This window comes from Orbicella franksi, chromosome 11 (genome assembly GCF_964199315.1).
Source record: "Orbicella franksi chromosome 11, jaOrbFran1.1, whole genome shotgun sequence".
NCBI lineage: Eukaryota > Metazoa > Cnidaria > Anthozoa > Scleractinia > Merulinidae > Orbicella > Orbicella franksi.
Genome location: NC_138155.1, coordinates 11,038,644 through 11,057,247, shown reverse-complemented (window position 1 = coordinate 11,057,247; position 18,604 = coordinate 11,038,644). Strand labels below are relative to the sequence as shown.

At 41.5% G+C, this 18,604-nt stretch overlaps 1 protein-coding gene across 1 annotated transcript; it reads left to right on the top strand.

The window, feature by feature from the left end:
- The first annotated feature begins 33 nt into the window (after positions 1-33).
- On the top strand, positions 34-18,074 carry LOC145460282 (ATP-dependent RNA helicase DDX24-like). The gene is made up of 16 exons (XM_081445037.1): positions 34-371; positions 827-998; positions 1,563-1,723; positions 2,355-2,615; positions 3,611-3,721; positions 8,952-9,076; positions 9,792-9,925; positions 10,866-10,987; positions 11,557-11,726; positions 12,192-12,303; positions 13,353-13,470; positions 14,024-14,120; positions 14,332-14,409; positions 15,768-15,832; positions 16,783-16,881; positions 17,302-18,074. The coding sequence occupies exons 1-16, from the start codon at positions 174-176 to the stop codon at positions 17,382-17,384; spliced, it is 2,106 nt and encodes a 701-aa protein (XP_081301163.1). The 5' UTR covers positions 34-173; the 3' UTR covers positions 17,385-18,074.
- Positions 18,075-18,604: the final 530 nt, after the last annotated feature.

Below are 18,604 nucleotides of genomic sequence, written 5' to 3'. Positions count from 1 at the left end.
CACGAGTGTCGTTCCAATCTCTCTCCGAATGAACAATCCATCATGGCGGACGAAATGCAACGTTGACTCTAAGCCACAAAGATTTCAGTTTTCTTGTTGATGCTGTTGAAATAACGTCGTGCTCTTTGTTGTGAAAAAGCTCCGAGATTTATATTTGATATTTCCTGAAGAATATGGCGGAGAAGAAATCGAAAGGCAATAAACGAAAATGGCAGCCTGTTGTGCTGGACGATCCCTCATTCTTTGCGGGTGACATGGAGGGATTTGTCTCTCTTGAAGTGATGGAGGACTATAACTTGGAAGAACTTAGAGGGATTGATGTTGAAGGTCCAAGCCGTAAGAAAAAGGCGAAAAGTCGGCCATCAGTGAAGGTATATTTAGAGATTTGTATGTAGCAGTGACGGAATTAAATTTATACACATTGTAATTAAATGCGCACCACATGGACGTTTTTCTATTATATACTTAGCGGACAAGATGAACCAAATCCTGCGCTGTCATTAGCTACCCGCGCGGGTGAGATGGGGCTCTCTTGCCCGCTCGGGACTGCCTGCCTGTCCCGCAAGAAAAATGTCCCCAAAAGCCGTATAGTAGAGCCATTATTGACCAAGGTTGTTCGGTCAAGGTGGCTGGATATTGTTCTCTTTCATTTTTTGCGCATTTCTGGACCTCGACTCTGTCTCTGTCCATAAACACGCCAAAAAAAAAAAAAAAAAAAAAAAACTTGGCCAATATCCAACCATCTTGAACTGATCTCACACTTGGTCAATAACAAATATATATTTGTGTCTATTTTAGAGCAGTGTTTTGTGCGTTTTGTCTTTAGGGTGATCAGGAAAAATCTGATGCTACACCTTTGCCAAAATCAGAAGAAAAGAAAAAGAAGACTTCTCAGTTGAAAAAGAAAAAGAAGAAGACAAAGAAAGCTGAAAATAAAGACAAACCAGGACAGCAAGAAGAAACTTCAGTTGATGATGGAATTTTGGGTGATTCTCAAGGTACAGTGTACATGTCCTTGAGAATCTTTGTCTCCATTTTACATTATCATTGTCATGTGTTTAGCTTTCTTCGTTTATTTAAATTTTGTAATGAAACATTGACTCTGAAAAGCCCTGTGGGGACGAGCCAATAAAATATGTATACATGTATGTTATTTTCTGTGTGGGGTTTAATGACCTTACACCAACAATAGTGAACTTAGAAGATGTCACCGTTTGTCTACAATAATTTATTGTACAACTATATGTAGATGCTGGTCCAGTGGATTTAAATCACAATAATATTACAGTTAAGTACAAGAAAAATGTGAAGGATTCTCTTACATGTGTACATGTAGTTGCATCAAAAACCTTCTTCTGACATTGTCTGCATGTACTAAAATCATTCTCTTATACAAAATCATCTTCATCTATATGTTGAGTACCTAATGACATTGTACATTTGTAGTCATAAACTTCAATATTAATAGTCAAAATACTGTCAGTAACTCTTCAGTACAGGCTTTGTGCATATTTGGTGTCTTAAATTATTTTGAAACCTGGCAGTGATTTTGTGAAATTTAGAAACTATGGCAGATACAAGTGCCTGGGAAGTCCTTGGAGTCCCAACAGAAGTACAAAGAGCTCTTAGTGATCAAGGATTCACCAGCCCCACACCTATACAGACACTATCCCTGCCACCAGCAATATTTCATCACCAAGACATCATTGGGGCTGCAGAAACAGTAAGTTTACACGTAGCACCAGCTGATCCAGAAAAATCCGTTAGTCTAATAGCTTCAAATGCCAGTCATCTCCCACCCTAAGCCTAATTCCCGGGCGAGAGATGGCAGGGCAGGGGGACGGTAAGGCTGAGGTGGGACATAGCTGACATTTCAGGCTATAATAAACCTATTCACCATTTCCACATCCCCCATAAAACACCTTGTTTGCCCCCAAAATTTTGCATAAGCATTGTCTTCAGTTTCTCTTGGGACAACTGTAATACCCAGGAGATAAATGGGAAACAAAGGTTATGCAGAATTTTGGGGGGCAAACAAGGTGTGTTGTGGGGGATGTGGAAATGGCGAGTGACCACAAATAAGGGGGTGCGCTTAAAACACGAAATGGCAAAATGACACTACGATTAGCCTAAATAGCACTCGAGGTAGCCTGAAATTCACTGACTTGACAGTGGTTAGCTCTTAATAACAGTAAGGGCTACTATTACAGACACCCGTATCCCACCTTTACTCTTACTTGTGGTGCCATTTGGTCACTTCGCCACTTCACGCTTTAAACACACCCCAAATAAAAGCTACTGAGCAAACACTTCTGACACTTCCAACTCTACTACACATTCTGTTCATTTACCAGGGATCAGGAAAAACCTTAGCTTTTGGCCTTCCGATTCTCCACCACATCCTGCAATGTAAGGCGAGCCAAGAAACAGAAGGGACAAATAACAATGGAAGAAAAGACATTGCAAAGACATCCACCCCTGTGGCTGGTAACAGTACAGCTTCTAGTGATGAGATTAGAAAACCACTGCTGGGTTTGATTATGACACCAACAAGGGAGTTGGCCCTGCAAATAAGGAATCACCTTCAACAGGCTGCAAAGCACACCTCTTTAGAGGTACAGGTTTGAAAACTAAGTATTAAATATTATGTTAAAACTTTAAGGTGTATAGTCATGTATTCAGTGTTTTTGGTTCCTGTCCATAAAAACCTTGTCCAGTGCCACTATACACATGTATAACTGGGCCATAATTTTAGACAATTTGAAAGAGAGAATTCCAAAAGGTTTTTGAGTCTAACTTCTTTTAGTGCCGTACAACATTTCTTTTTTGGAATTACACAAGAAAGTTAAGAAGTTCTCTGCTACTGTATGCTGTGGGAAGTGCAGTGGCCTTAAATGCACTAGACTGACTGGAGCAAGTGGTCCAGGCACGAGTCTTAGCTAGCAGACCCAGTCATTATTTGTATTCTTGGGCAAGATGCTAAGGAGTGCCCCTCTCCACCAGGTTTAAATTAATGTGTACCAGCACATTGTTGAGAGACACCTTCACAGAATACTGGGAGTAACTTGTGATGGACTAGCATCCATTCAGGGAAGGAGTTGCAATATTTCTATCCACTTTATGCAGTAGAAACCAGAAGAACTTGGCTCTAAAGCTTACTGCAAGGGAATTAGGAACAGAAGAAACGTCATTATGGTCTACAATGTTTTAAGGAGCTCAGTCACGGTTTGCGCATATTGAAAAGTTTAGCCTCGATTTTTCAAATTTGTTGTTGGTAATCCGCATTAATCCTCTCCATCCTTAGCCATCCTTGTTCCTTTATGGTTTATCATTATCTCTTTGGTGTTTTTCTATCTTATTAAACTGTTATTTTCAGGTTTCCTACCATTTAAAGGTAATTTTGTATGTGGCCAAAATAACTCAAAATGCCATGACTGAGCTCCTTTAAGGAAATATAAGGCAGTCCCAACTTTATTACTCCTAATTTAGCAACTTCCAGCTCATGATAAATTAAATGTAGTAGAAAAATAAATTGTTACTAATAATATTCATACATATGTAACATCAAAAATGTATAATTTAAAAATTACATGTATTATTGGCTTCCAAGATTGTAGCCGTGGTCGGTGGAATGGCACCTCAGAAACAACAGAGGCTACTACGAAAGTGTCCTGAAATAATTGTGGCAACTCCTGGAAGATTATGGGACTTGATTTCAGAGGTAAGTATGTACTTCAAGTAAGATATACAGATGTTTTTAAGTCTACATGTATTAGTCAAGACTCAGCTGTAAAAAGGTGCATGTTCCACAGTGTGGTGATGGCCGATAAAACACACGGATTTAACACGGATTAAACTCCTCAAAACTCTTTTAATGCACTGTACAACACGCCATGCTTACAACAACCCGAGATCCTTTTCGAACTTATAGTACATCATGTATACTATCACGAAATGTCTCAAGAGTACTAACAGCTAAACACTACATTCCCTTCCTTTGTGGCAAATAAAATTGCAGTTAAAACTGAGTTCAAGAAAAATGTCTTCCAGAAAAAAAAATGGAATGTCTTAATATCAAATAACAAGGATACCAAATACCCTCAAACTAATGGTTCGAACTGCAAACTGCAGGACCTTAACAAAATAATGTTCAGTTAAAATCCTAGAAAGTCCAAACAAGTCAGTTCATTAGTCCAGGACAAAGTCTTTAAATCTTCCAGGCAATTTCGTAGCACGGGTTGGTCTGTTTCTTGTCTCTGCTGTACTTGAGCTTCTGCTAGACTCAGGTATTGCTGGAGCTGGACTTGAGGTTTTTGCTTCTCTAGGGCTTTGTTTCAGTGAAGAAGGCTCTGGCTCTCCAGGAGTTTTGTAGGGTTTGACAAAAGAGCTGTTTCTCCTATACACTGTGCCGTTTTCAGCTTTCAAGGTAAGTTCTTGCCCTTCCTTGATCTGGACTGTGTAAGGCTGAGGTTCAAAATTTGGAGCCAGCTTACCAGATGATTTGGTGTTTTTAAGCAGAACCTTGTTACCAGGGAGTACTGGAGTGGAAGTTGCATTCCTTTGCTTGTCAGCATACAGCTTACTGGATAATTTGTGATTCCAGTCCCGGTCTCTGATACTTTCATCCAGCACGCTCTTGTTGGGACGTAATTCAGGCAATTTTGTTTTCAGCTCTCTTCCAAACATTAGGGATGCTGGGGTCATTCCAGTGGTAGAGTGAGGGGTGGTTCGGTATGCCAATAAGAACTTGTTCAATTCATCTTTCCACCTCTTTCCTTCAACTTGGGCTATTTTGAGCGCCTTAAGCAATGTTCGGTTTTGTCGTTCAACCTCGCCATTGGCTTGAGGCCAAAGAGGAGGAGATTTCCGATGCTCAATACCATTCTTGGACAGGAACTCTTCGAATTCTTCCGATACAAACTGGGATGCATTGTCAGACTTGAGGCTGAATGGATAGCCGTAACGCACAAAGATCGGAGTTAGAGCTTCAATCATCTTCTGGGATGTGGTTGAGTGCATAATCACTACTTCAAAGAAACGGCTGTAGTAGTCTACTACCACGAGTAAACTCTCTCCAGAAGGAAGTGGACCCAATACATCAATAGCTACATCTTGCCATGGTCCTGTTGGTGGTTCTACCCTCTGCATTGGTTCAGGTGTACAGAATCCACTGACTACTTGACATCCATGGCAGCTTTTACAGATTCACTCAGCATCAGTGTCCATTTTAGGCCACCAAACTTTGGTTCTGAGCCGGCTTTTCACCTTGACTATGCCTTGATGACCTTCATGGGCTAAATGTAAGACTTGTTTCCTCAGGCTCTGTGGTATGACAATCCTTGTCCTACGTAACACCAATTTACCAAGCAGACAAAGTTCATTCTTCACACACATGAAATGGGGCATTTTGCACTGAGACCAGTCTCCACTCTGAATGTAATGTCTCACACTGGTCAGCTCAGGATCTTCTTCTGATGCACGTTCTACTTCGTTGGCTGTTAACACCACAGGTGTGCTCTCTTCTGCAATCATTTTCACAGCATCTGTTTCCTCTCCACTCCTATCCTTTGGCTTCAGTGAGTTAAGCCTTGAGAGGGCGTCTGCAATGTTAGTTTTTCCAGGACGGTACACTACTTGGAAGTTGTAGCTTTGCAAGCGGAGCACCCAGCGCTCAATTCTTGCAGACGGCTTGGATGTGCTCTTGTACATGCATTCGAGAGGTTTGTGGTCAGTTTCAAGTTCAAAGTCACGACCATAAACATACAGATTAAATCTCTCACAGGCCCACACTAAAGCAAGCGCTTCTCTCTCGGTTTGAGAGTATCGCCTTTCAACATCAGTTAGATTCCTGGATGCACAGGAAATCACTCTCCAGACACCATTTTGAAATTGTGTGAGAACTGCTCCAATCCCAGTTGGACCTGCATCTGCCACTATACGAGTTTTACAATCATTCTTGAAGTATGCCACTGTTTCTGCTCGCGTCAAGAGGTACTTGAGCTTCTCAAAAGACTGCTGTTGAGCTTCTTCTCATACAAATGGTTCGTCTTTTCTAGTCAGCTGTCTGATAGGCTCAGCTTCTTGTGCAAAATTTGGCAGGAATTTGGCACAGTACTGTACAAGACCGAGGAATGATCTGACTTCAGCCACATTCTTTGGAGGTTGCGCATTCTGAACTGCTGCCACCTTTTCTTCGCTGGGCGTGACTCCATTTCTGCTCAGATCATGTCCAAAGAAGGTCAACTTGGGGAGTCTAAACTGGCACTTGCCTCCATTCAGGGTTAGTCCACACTGTCTGAGGCGATTGAGAACAGCTAGCAAATTCTTGTCATGTTGTTCGATTCCACATCCATGTACAATCAGATCATCTGCAATGTTTGCGACACCTTCACACCCTTGCAGAACATCACTCACAATCTTCTGATACTTCTCTGGGGCTGACGTAATGCCAAACATTAGTCTCTTGTATCTGTAAAGGCCTCTGTGCGTCACAAACGTGGTTATTTGACGGGACTCTTCATCAAGCTCAATTTGGTGAAATCCCCAGCGCAGGTCTAGTTTGCTGAACACAGTTGAACCGTTTAGGTCATGGAGAACTTCCTCTATGGTAGGAATAGGATGCCTCTCTCTTTCGATTGCTTCGTTTGCTCTTCGCATGTCTACGCAAATACGAATATCACCATCTGGTTTTGGCACGACCACAAGAGGTGATGTCCACTCTGTAGGACCACATGGTACTTCCTCTATGATGTCTTCTTGCAGCAACTCGTCCAGTTTCTTGTCTACTTTGTCTCTTAGACCAAAGGGTAGTCGTCTCACTGGCTGGGCCACAGGCTTGACATTCTTGTTAATGTGCAACTTGAGTTGGAAGTCTTTAAGTTTTCCAACACCTTGGAATATGTCAGCAAAGTCCTTTAAAACATCTCCAGCATCGCCTTCGCTGGTGATAGTACATGCCAGTGGATTACTGGGCGGTCCGACTCTTAATACATTCAGTTTCTCTGCAGTGTATTTTCCAAGCAAAGCTTTTCCAGGACCCTTAACAACAGTGAACTCATCCAAACAGCTTTTCGCAGAAACTTCACAGTGAATTTCAGCTTCAAATGTTCCCAGTACTTCAATTGGTTCAGTTTGACCACAGGCGAATAACTTCTTGCTGTATTTCTGAGATGTACACTTCGCTCCCTTTTGCTTCAAACTTTCCCATGTAGTTTTGTCCACTATGTTGCATGATGCTCCAGAGTCGATTAGTACATCCTTCAACTCTACACCTCCCACTTGCAGATGTACAATGCCACTTGTTTTGTTTCCATCATTCACGGCAAAGGCATAACCATCTCTTTGATCCAACTCTTCTTCCACTTGATACGCACCATTTGGATTAGGTCTGCCACTTGGAGGACGTTTAGAATTCTTTGTCTTGCAACAAACAGCCAGATGACCAGTAAAACCACACTTATTGCATGTTTTGTTTAGGGCAGGGCAATTGCGGGCAAAATGACCGGTTTCATTGCATCTGTAGCACTTCGGATGTTCCCCTGGCTTAAAATCTTTCTTCTCAGGTTTTCTCTTCTTTTTCTTTTTGTTTTTCCTCCATTTGGGGTCGACAGGTTGCACAGCATTCACTTGATCATCTTTGCTGGAGGTCTCCTATGACTGCATTTGAAGTTTGACAGATTCATGTACTCGTGCAACATCTTGAAGGACAGTAAGGGTTCCATCCTGGGCTTTCTCCAAAAATTTCCGTCGGAGTTCCGGATCTCTACACTTCTCAATCAATTGATCCCGGATAGCCTCATCCAACTTGTCAAACTCACACGAGACAGCTTTTTGCCGAAGGCGGCACACAAATTGATCGATTGTTTCACCTTCTAATTGTGCCATTTGTCGGAATCCGTGTCTATCAAAAGGTACGTTCACTTTTGGCGTAAAATAGTTGTCGAGGACGGGTAAACAATTGTCGAAGTTGTTCTGAGCTTCGTCTTCTGGTGCAAGCGTGTATTAAATTTCTTGCAGTTCCATTCCACCTGAGTGCAGCAATAGAGCCACTTTTTGCGCTTGATTTGTTACACCTTTCGATGTCACATACAAATGAAAAGCACGTTTCCATCGCTTCCATCGAACGGAAAGAGTAGTCGGTTCTCCCTTGGGGTCGAAGCAAGGAAGACCACGAACTTCAAGAGATTTTGGTTCAACAGTGGAGGTTGGCGGTAAACTTGGTTGCGTGTCGTTGGTTTCACCGCTCCCGGTTCCAGGCATGTTGCGAAATTCAACTGAAATATACAGAAGAACCTTTTTCCAGTTTGATACTCGTCGCCAAATGTGGTGATGGCCGATAAAACACACGGATTTAACACGGATTAAACTCCTCAAAACTCTTTTAATGCACTGTACAACACGCCAACAACCCGAGATCCTTTTCGAACTTATAGTACATCATGTATACTATCACGAAATGTCTCAAGAGTACTAACAGCTAAACACTACACACAGTACTATAAATTGCCTGACAAATTGAAGCTGTAAAAGAAACTGAGTCATGCCTTCAGGGTAAAGGATCTAATTAAGTTTTGAAATGTTTTGAATCTGTATGTACATGTATACATGTATGTATAGCATAATTTTTAGAGGTTCATTAACAATTACAGGAGTAGGGCAACTGGTTTTCACAGGCAGGCAAAACTTTTGGAACTACAGTCTCAATAAATATAAGAAGAACTTTCCTCTTGATGGTCATTTTCCAGGTGGGCAAAATCGATGCCTCACAACCAGTCAACTTGTCCTTGTGCTCAGCCCTTCATGAAACCCCTGTAGTATGAGATTACCTTCCCTATGAAAGTCATAACACATGGTACGTGGATATTTGTAATGCCATGCCTTACCAGTAGTAAACAGGAGAAGATTTCAACTCTTCCACCATATCATTACATGTACATGTCATTTGATTTTAGGGTGAAGAGCATGTGAACCGGTTGGAGGACTTGAGGTACCTTGTGATTGATGAGGCAGACAGGATGGTAGAACAGGGACATTTTCAAGAGCTTTCCTCAATTTTGGATCTCATCCATAGGCCAAGGTAACACATGTGTTTTAATAGAGCCTGTGCAGTAATGTACATGTACATGTACTTCAACCTCTTGCAGTCACAATTTAAGTTGCAGAAAAGCAGCCTTGACTTTCCATTACTGGCATTTACACTTTGTGCGAAATGGTGCTCCAACTTTTTTAAGTTTTATTATTTTATTGTAGTCAAACAAATGGATTTCTGGTTCATGGTCGTATTATCCTGAATACATGTATAATGCTGATCATCAACTTTCGGTGACAATGAATTTATAAGAAATACTTCTTACATGTATTTTATCGGGTGAACTACTAGGTATCTGGAGAGCTTTCTGCTAGGTTTCACTTAGTAGGATATATTTACATGATCGAACATGTTTGATGACTGAGCGCTTTTCATTTGAATGTCGGAAGTAATTGGTTTGCGTTACTACACACATGATTGGCTTAAAAAACTCTCGTCACTTTTCAATCCAATCAGAAGTAAAACCAAAAGCAATAGTGACTCGCTCGTGCACGTTTTCCCGCGCTTTGCGTCAGCTAATTGTCTTTACTTCGAGTTTTGATTGGCTCATTGGATTGTCTATTTCCTTTGTGATTGGTTACAGTGATAACGTTGGTTTTGGTTTTCCGACACTCAATTGAAAACCGTTCTAATGCAATTCAATTAAAGGAAACGAGTTATTTGATGATAATTATTCAATATCGATTTATCTTCTTCTTAACAGCGATGATGAAGAGGCGTCAGGATCTGTGGAGAAAAGAACTCTGCAAAAGTTTATCTTCTCCGCGACGTTGACTCTTCCTAAATCATTCAAAAGAAAAGGAAAAGAGAAGAAGATTTCCAAAGGAGAAGCTCTAGGTACAGTCCACGTGAAAATCACCCAATGCGTAAACTAAGAACGCTTAGTTTAGTGCTTCCTTGAAAACGTATGTTTTACGCTATCTAAGAGAATTTTCGTACGCTCTTATACAGTCGGCAAGAGTCTAATTCATCACAATACACCCTCAACTCCTATAGCGATTAGACCGCAGAAGTAGTAAACAGAGAATAAAAATAACTGCCTTGACATTTCGATAAAATTGAAACCGTCGGTTTGTAAAGTGTCAACTGCGATTTCTGAGACAAAATGTCCTAGGAAGTCGTCGGTTTCAAACGGTAAAAGGTGACCTTGGGAAATGTTTTACACTCTTATCTATTTAGATAATTGTAACTGATGTTAATATACCTTAATGATTCGATTTAGCGCCCGGGACGCTAATTGACGTTTGGAAGTTCAAGGGAGGACGCTTATTGCAGAGGGGCTGATTAATAGGGACGGGGTGCTTATTTTATTCGTTTTGGAAATTTTACATCAGGATGTCACACAACACGTAACAATAGACACTTTTACTCAAGAACTGTAAAGAAAGGGTCTCTGATAGTCGCAATGTTCATGTTACGTTCAGATTAGAAAGCAGACTTCATAATTCGTTTGTCTAGTCAGACTATTCTATTTTAATGCCTTGAATGTCACTTAGGTTGTGGGGACGCTAACTGGAAGAATGGGACGGGACGGGATGGGCTGGAACGGGACGGGATGGGACGGGACGGAGCAATAATAAGGGGCGCTTGTTATAAAAATGGGACTCGAGAGGGAGCGACTTTTAGAAAGGACGGCGTTTAATCATAACGGTAATCATAATGGCAGATAATATATTTTGAGCGCATGAAACGGTGCTCAATGCGTAGTTTCCCTGTTTGCCACAGAGGTGTTAAGAGACTAGACAGAGTCAACGGTTTCGTCTTTGTTTCTTTTTAGTGTCGCTAATGGACAAAGTCAGACTGCACAAAACAAGCTGTAAAGTGATTGATGTCACCAATAAAAGAGGAACAGTGGAGACCCTGACAGAGACAAAGATTTCATGTTCACTTGATGAAAAGGTTTGGGAGATTGAACAGTTTCCTAAACTACATGTACAAGCAACAGCTGTACATGCACACCTCTTTGTGGCATGGTTTGTTGTGACTGCTTGACATGCACGTGTGGCTATTGATTCCGTAATTGGCTAAGGAGTTCGGAAAACCAACTCAAAGCTGACTGGAATTCGTCAAGAAACTTGTATGAGCGAGTAATACAAATGATGCAGTTACGAGTTTATTGTGTCTCAAATGTAACCACTCTCTCAGTTGTTGTTCATCCTGTTACGCAAAAAAATTACTGTTGAGTTATGAATTTCTCTGTTCTGCTTATTTTTGAGAATAGATTTCCGGTTGCTGTTTACTTAGGGGCAGGTTAGGTCATGTGAAGGTTGACTCATTTCCGCGTAGCAGTCAAAAAGCGTTTCAATGCGGAGTGCTTTGATAATGATTGTTAGGCTCCAATTCATGTACTTCATGTAAAGTGCGAGAAAGCAAGATTAATACAATCACTTGGACGACAGTCATTTTAAACGAAAAAAGAAGGACGCAAAAAAAAAAAATGGTTTCACTCTTTTCCACTGCATTTTTAGGACTTGTATCTTTACTATTTCCTGTCGCGGTACCCAGGCCGCACGTTGGTGTTCTCTAATACGGTTGACTGCGTGAGGAGACTGGGCTCCTTATTTCGACTACTGGACTTTGACCCGTGGGTTCTTCACGCCAGTATGCAGCAAAGACAGAGATTAAAGAACCTGGATAGGTGAAACAGATGTCTTTTTTATATTCTAGAGTTTCACCGTAGTTGTTCTCAGACAGGAAGGTAAAAGAGAAAGTTTGTGTTCGAGCCAGGTAGCCCATCAGGCCAGAGCGTATCTTGACTTCTGTAGCATGAAGCGACTACGAGTATTTCTACTCCCCCCTGGAAGGGATGCCAGTCCATCGCAGGGCTACCCCCAGCATTAAATTCGTCGGTACCCATTTATACACCTAGGTAGAGAGAGGCACTGTGAGAGTAAAGTGTCTTTCCCAAGAACCGCTTGGCCTGGAGGCGAGCGCGCTAAAACATAAAGCCACGGCGACTCCCATCAGAGACAATCCAATTGCAATACGTGAATTGGTCTGAGTCGTCACGCAACTCCCCCCACCCCCTCCCCTCCTACCCCCACAAAGAGTGCAGGAAAGTATTGCGCGACAAGCCATCATCGTAGTCTGTTTCTGTTTGCAGATTTAAGTCAAGTTCAAGTGGTTTACTTCTTGCTACAGATGTGGCCGCGCGAGGTCTGGATATCCCTGCAGTTGAGCACGTGATTCACTATCAAGTCCCAAAGGATCCTGACGTAAGTTCGAGCCCCGCGACCAGGGGTGGGTTGGGGTAGGTTGAAGGAAATGTTGAGAACTTCGTCGTCTTGTGGGGTCGATAGTCAACGAAACGGCCATGATATTCGAATTTGCGAAAACTGGACTATAGATGGTTTTCACTGTCACGCAACGAAAAAATAAATCGAAAACTATTCAGTGAATAAAGTCAAGAAATTTTCATATTATAGGAGACAGGTAAAGAAGACACTTCTCCAAGTTTTGGGTCTCTGCGTTTTCCCAAACTTCAGATATTCGTCGAAATGTTTTGCGCCAATTTACAGAGCCCAGTATGGAGCCGCCATGTTGGTGGAGCTCTGTGCTCCACCAACATGGCGGCCGGAAAATAATGCAAACATCTGGAACTTACTTTGGCTATCTAGGCGATTGATTTTCTGAACTGAACCCACAAACATTTACACAAGCACTTTTCCAAACACTTCAAGTCCTAAAAAGGCTAAAAGTCACTAGATAAGCGTATATTTTTCCACAAACGCGATCGGAGTGGTATGTCACGCACCACCATAACTCTGGACTTCAAACGGCGCTGGTTTCCAAACAAAGCATGCTATTGGGCTGAAAAGTCGTAAACAGATATAAGTTTAGATCCTCTTATGCCTGATGAGGATAAAAATTTTCGTAGCTCTTTAGTTTTGGATTTTGGAATTTGATGACGTCACGTGAAAACGATCTATAGTGGTTTTCAATTGAGTTTCATACAAACAAAACCAAAGTTACCACACTAACCAATCATAAAGGACACAGTGAACCAATCAAAACTCGAAGTAAATACATGTAGCTAACGCGAAGCGCGGGAAAACGTGTGCGAGCCAATCACAATTGGTCTTGGTTTTACCTCTGATTGGATGAAAAAGTGGCGCGAGGTTTGTAAGCCAATCATGTCGCGTTCTAATAAAAAACTAATTACTTTCCGTCAATCAAGTGAAAACTGAGCTCTATCTTGTATCATGAGCGGGTCCATCCGTCATGTTAATTGTTCTATGTACAGTATGTCTTTTTTCTCTCTCAGCTTTACATTCACCGTAGCGGAAGGACAGCCAGAGCAAGCAGGGAAGGTCTGAGTGTTGTGTTCGTCGGTCCAGAAGAACTGGGATCTTACAAGAAAATCATGAAGACACTTAACGGAGGTATTTGTGAATGAAATCAGCTCTTCATTGTTACCTACAGTCGAACCTGTTTATATCGGCTACCCTAGGGCAGAACGGAGTGACTGTTGTAATAGAGGACTGTAATTCTGTAATAACACTAGACTGTTTTCACTTGAAATGCCACTCATGTTGCCGCGCCAAACAAAGAACATGCTATATTTGAAGAAGAATTGTTTTGCTACGCAAATCTACGCTGATATGCATGCCATGAAACCCTCCAATCGTCCTTTTTCTCCCAGTTATGATGTCGGTTACGTTGTCTTTGTTGTTGGTTTGTTTTGTTTGTTTTGTTTTTGTTTTTGTTTCTTTTGGAAGTGTTAAAAAATGTGTGAGTCTTGAAACTGTTTCTAAAGTTCTCTAAGGACTGAGATAAACTTCGGAAATGAGAACTTGGAAAGAATTTTCAGGTACTCCAATATCGATTGTGATTGTGAAGTTTGCCTCTAGTTCTTTGCAGTTCTTGTCAGTTCTTTGCACGGAAAACCGTATAAGAATTGGCGTCATTAAATATCAATCTAACTTTGCGTCGCAGGAAACGACCTCGACTCCTTCCCTGTCGACATAACTTATATGTCTTCCATAAGAAAAAGAATTTCTCTCGCCAAACAAATTGACAAGGACGAACACAAGTAAGTCGTTCCTTCTTTTCGTCCAACCTTTCTTCTTCCCTTCCCTCTTCATTTTCCGTACCTTTTCCCTTCTTGATTTTTTCTTTCCTCTCACACTCCATTTTCCTTCCTTTCTACCTTCCATTCTTCTCGCTACCTTTAACTTCCTTTCTCCTTTCATTTGTTTCTTCCTTCCTCCTTAACATTCATATTTATCCAATAATTGTCCCAGATTCAAACGCAAGAAGTCGAGCAATGACTGGATCCTTGCCTCCGCCAAAGCTATGGACATTGAAGTTGACGAAGATTTGTATCCTTTCTTTAAGTTCCTGCAGAGAATATTTAACAATTAGGGTCAATAGCCCATGAGGCGAAGCCGAATGGGCTTATGACCTGTGGCCCTTAAGGGCGAAGGGTCTAATTGTTTTAGGATCACCCAACTAGTCGGACAGAAAAGGCAATAATAAAGTTAGCAAATGCAAATTGAAGAAATATTTATTTGGGAATAAAACGAAAGAAAGTGTCACGCTCGATTGCGCCAATTTCGCTACTCGAGGACTACTACTAATAGTCCTCTAGTAGCGTAACCAATTAAAATGCACGATGTGCATTAGTCCACTAATTGGGTGATACTAGTAGCAATTACTCCTCGAGCGCTTGTTGGACATATAAATAATAGCCTGCATTTGGCGCGAAAAGATGCTCCGATATTTGTCCGCGGACATTATCTGTTTCGAGAAGCGAACAGTTTTCCGAAAGGAAGCTCGAGGAAAACTGTTACCTTCGAGGAACATACAGCTGTAATGTCCGCGGACAAATATCCGAACATCCTCTAAAGTCAAATGGAGGCTATTGTGTTTATTATCATTGAATTTTATCCTTCAAATCTCTATCGCAATACGAAAATTCTGGAATGTCACTCGGATATTCCCCAGTTTTAGCTGGGGTATATTCAGTCACGTGACGCGTTTGGACCAATCGCGTGCGAGCGAAAATATTTGACGGATTATAAGAGCTGATAGATAGCCAACAAGGCGCCCCCCAAAAAATTACGCCTACGTTCACCATATTTGTAGACCAGCAATGGACGACAAAAGTAGTCGAGACACTTTTAGGAAACGACGCTTTTCGATATTTAAGCACTTGTTCTATTTTGGTTGCCTCTAGCGTTGATTCTCTGATACCCCCGGTCCCCCCAATTCAATGTTATGTAAGTGCTGTGGTCTGCGCAGTCCAAGAAATAGAAAAATCAACATTGTTTGGGGGAGAGGGAGGGGGGAATGTGTCCAAGACGCTCGAAAATCGAATTTTACTGCCAAGTGTCTCAACACTTTTGTCGCCCATTGATGGTATAATTGCTCATATACTATGACACCATAATGGCTAAACCAATGAAAACTCTTGAATTGCATTATCTAATGATCCAGTTTTTTCATAATAAAGGATAAATCTGAAAATGGAGTAATATACCAGGAACCAAAGGTTTGAGTTTTGGCAGGCTTACAATGTGATAGGCTAAGCAGAAATTTATGTCTTACAAGACAGCAGCCATTGTATTCGCGATTTCAAAACACTTTCTGCAGATTGCGGCGTTACTCGTCCGACTTCTAGACAAAGTACTATCTGTGCTATTTGCAGTTAATTTGCCTTTAACTAGTTAACCAACAGGTTGGAAGATCTGGGAGGCGTGAGAGAAAAGCAAGCGAGACAAGGAAAGCTCAAACAAATGAAAGGTATTGGATGTTTAGGTTTTATTCAAAACCTGATTTGTCACTTGCAGGCCATGCAAATCAGCAGCTAAATGGCGTCTTTTTTATTATCATTCTCAAACTCATAAATAATTCATCAAGTTTGAACAATGGAAATCTTGACCGTGACGGTGTTTGGATATCAGAGATTTTCGTGACTTTATTTCTCCGTTTTCTCTGTATCAAACACTCAAGACAGTGTTTGACCACATTTCTAAACACCTCGAAGTTCGGCAAAAATACTCCGCTGCGCGTTGTATTTTCAACTGTCTTCTCTGTGTTTGGAAATGCGCCGGGTCAAACACGGTCTTTCGTGTTTGATTTAGTATACTTAGACTATCTTGCCTTCCCCGCATATCGATAAAACCGCGGCTTTACTGTGCATTAATAAGTAATTCTACAGATGATGAATCAATGCCAACATAAACAATTGTTCAAGTGAATATATCAAAGATCATATATCTGAACTGCGGAGAAAGATATGAAGATATGATTGATCATCGCAGTTATACAGAATTAAAGCCTGAAAAAAATTCAGGCCTGAACGCGATTCGAACCCATGACCTCCGCGATACCGGTGCAGTGGTCTACCAACTGAGCTATCAAGCCAACTGGTTAAGTTGTCTGTATAACTGCGATGATCAATCATGTCTTCATATCTTTCTCCGCAGTTCAGATATATGATCTTTCATACATTCAATTGTATTCTTCACCATCTACAGGTATATTACGAACTCACAATGTGACCAGCTCCCAGTTGGCTTGATAGTTTAGTTGGTAGCGCATTGCACCGGTATCGCACAGGTCATGGGTTCTAATCCCGTTCAGGCCTGAATTTTTTTCAGGCTTTAATTTCACAACTGCTTAAGTTGTCTGTGTAACTGCGATGATCAATCATGTCTTCATATAAACAATTGTGTTGTTTTGTGTTTCAGCGGAACTTTCTGGGTTGTTAAAGACTCCGCTGATTCCTGTTGGTTTCAGCGGAAAGTATCCCACAAAAACTGGAGCTCTGATAATGCCTGGGATCAGAGGTAAATTCGATTATTTCTCTCGTGTCAATTTGCTTGATTCATAGTTACAGAAATAAAATTTTGTTTACTCCACTTTTACCTTTGAAGGACTTTATGTTGGGTTCATGAAACTCTCATGCCACAAGTTTCAGCCAATCAGAACGACGAACGACGCGCTTTCATAACTTTTCCCGCGCTTATATTACCATGGATCACATGTTTTTACTACGAGATCTGATTGGTTTGTTCTGTCAATTTCGATGCGTTGATTGGCTGAGCGATGACAGTGAAAACTATATTAACCCCTCCCCCCTTTCACTTGTGAAGGCCCCCAATATACTAACCTTCTTTCCCTCCCTCCCTCCCTCCCTGCCTTCCCTCCCCCCCCCCAGCCACAGTAGAGTGCAACATCGTTTTAATTCTTGTTTCCTTCCTTCGTAGCCGAAACAAATTGCGAGGAGAACGTAAAAGTGGCCGTTGAAGACGTCAAAAGGAAAAGAAAGAAAAAGAAAGCTAAAACGTGACAGGAGGCTGTCATTTAGTGAGCCAGGATTGAATTTACGGATGTTAAAAAGGAAATACACCTAGACGAGTGCAGGACAAGGGCATGGAATTTTGGTCGTAGGACAGGAAGGAAAAGAGTTCAAGTCGTAATCGAGGAGCAAATGATAAATAGAACATCCTGTAAACGACGAAGACCAGAAACCAAGTGTTACAAAAACAACTGCGTACGAGTTAACCAAGTAGCATTTACTGTACGATCTTGAGTGAAGTGTCATGATCGATCGATGGTTAGCAATGAACTATTTGTCTATGCCGAGACAAATGATTGATCTGCAAGACACTGACAAATCGCTGCATTTTGTGATAACCGATGCTGAGAAATGGCTTCCCCGTTCTATATAAGGTTGAACACAGACAGGAGAAGAGCTCTGTCTCTCTATCTCCTCATTCTCCTTGCTGGCAACAACAACCAAAACTGTACCAGAAGCAACAACGACTTCATTTAAGCGTAAAACCAGGATTGTTCACTTAATTGGGAATTCATAGCGCGTGTTAGGGCCTGTTTACAAGGAGGGAGGGTTACCCTAGCAAGTGGGTTACCCTAGCGGGCGGGTTCCACTGGCACTCACACATTTCCTCTTTTTTTCTTCGGCGCGTTTACAAAACAGCTAGGATTACCCGGGTAGGCGGGTTACCCTATCTGTGTGCTAGGGTTACCCTGGCAGGCGGATTAACTTCTTCCCTTTTAAACACTCCAGGTAGGGTCAACCCGCCAACCCGGGTTAACTTTCTAATTGTTTCCAAACCCTTTGAGTGTAACCGCGCATTATGTTGTACCGTGTTGTAGGGTTACCCTACCCGTGAAATTTTGCTTGTAAACCCGGGCTATCTTTTGCCTTACAGCTAGGGTTAACCCGCTTGCTAGGGTAAGCCTCCCTCCTTGTAAACAGGCCCTTAGAAAATCACCAAACTTTTTTATTTAAAAATTCATTTTGGAGCAGTTTTGAAAAGGAAGAGGAAAATATTTTTCCTCTTCGGTATAACTCAGAGTCACTTGAGATTAAGGCTGTGATTAGTGGAAATGTTCTTTTCAAAGATTCGAAAATTAGTTTGGATCTTTTTATTACTGTACAAGAAAACAACACTCTATTTCGAGTAAAAAACAACCTCAAACAAACGAATTAGGCCTATTCCAAACGTCGCGCTACTGCCGTGCCGAGCTAAATTCAAGAATTAAATT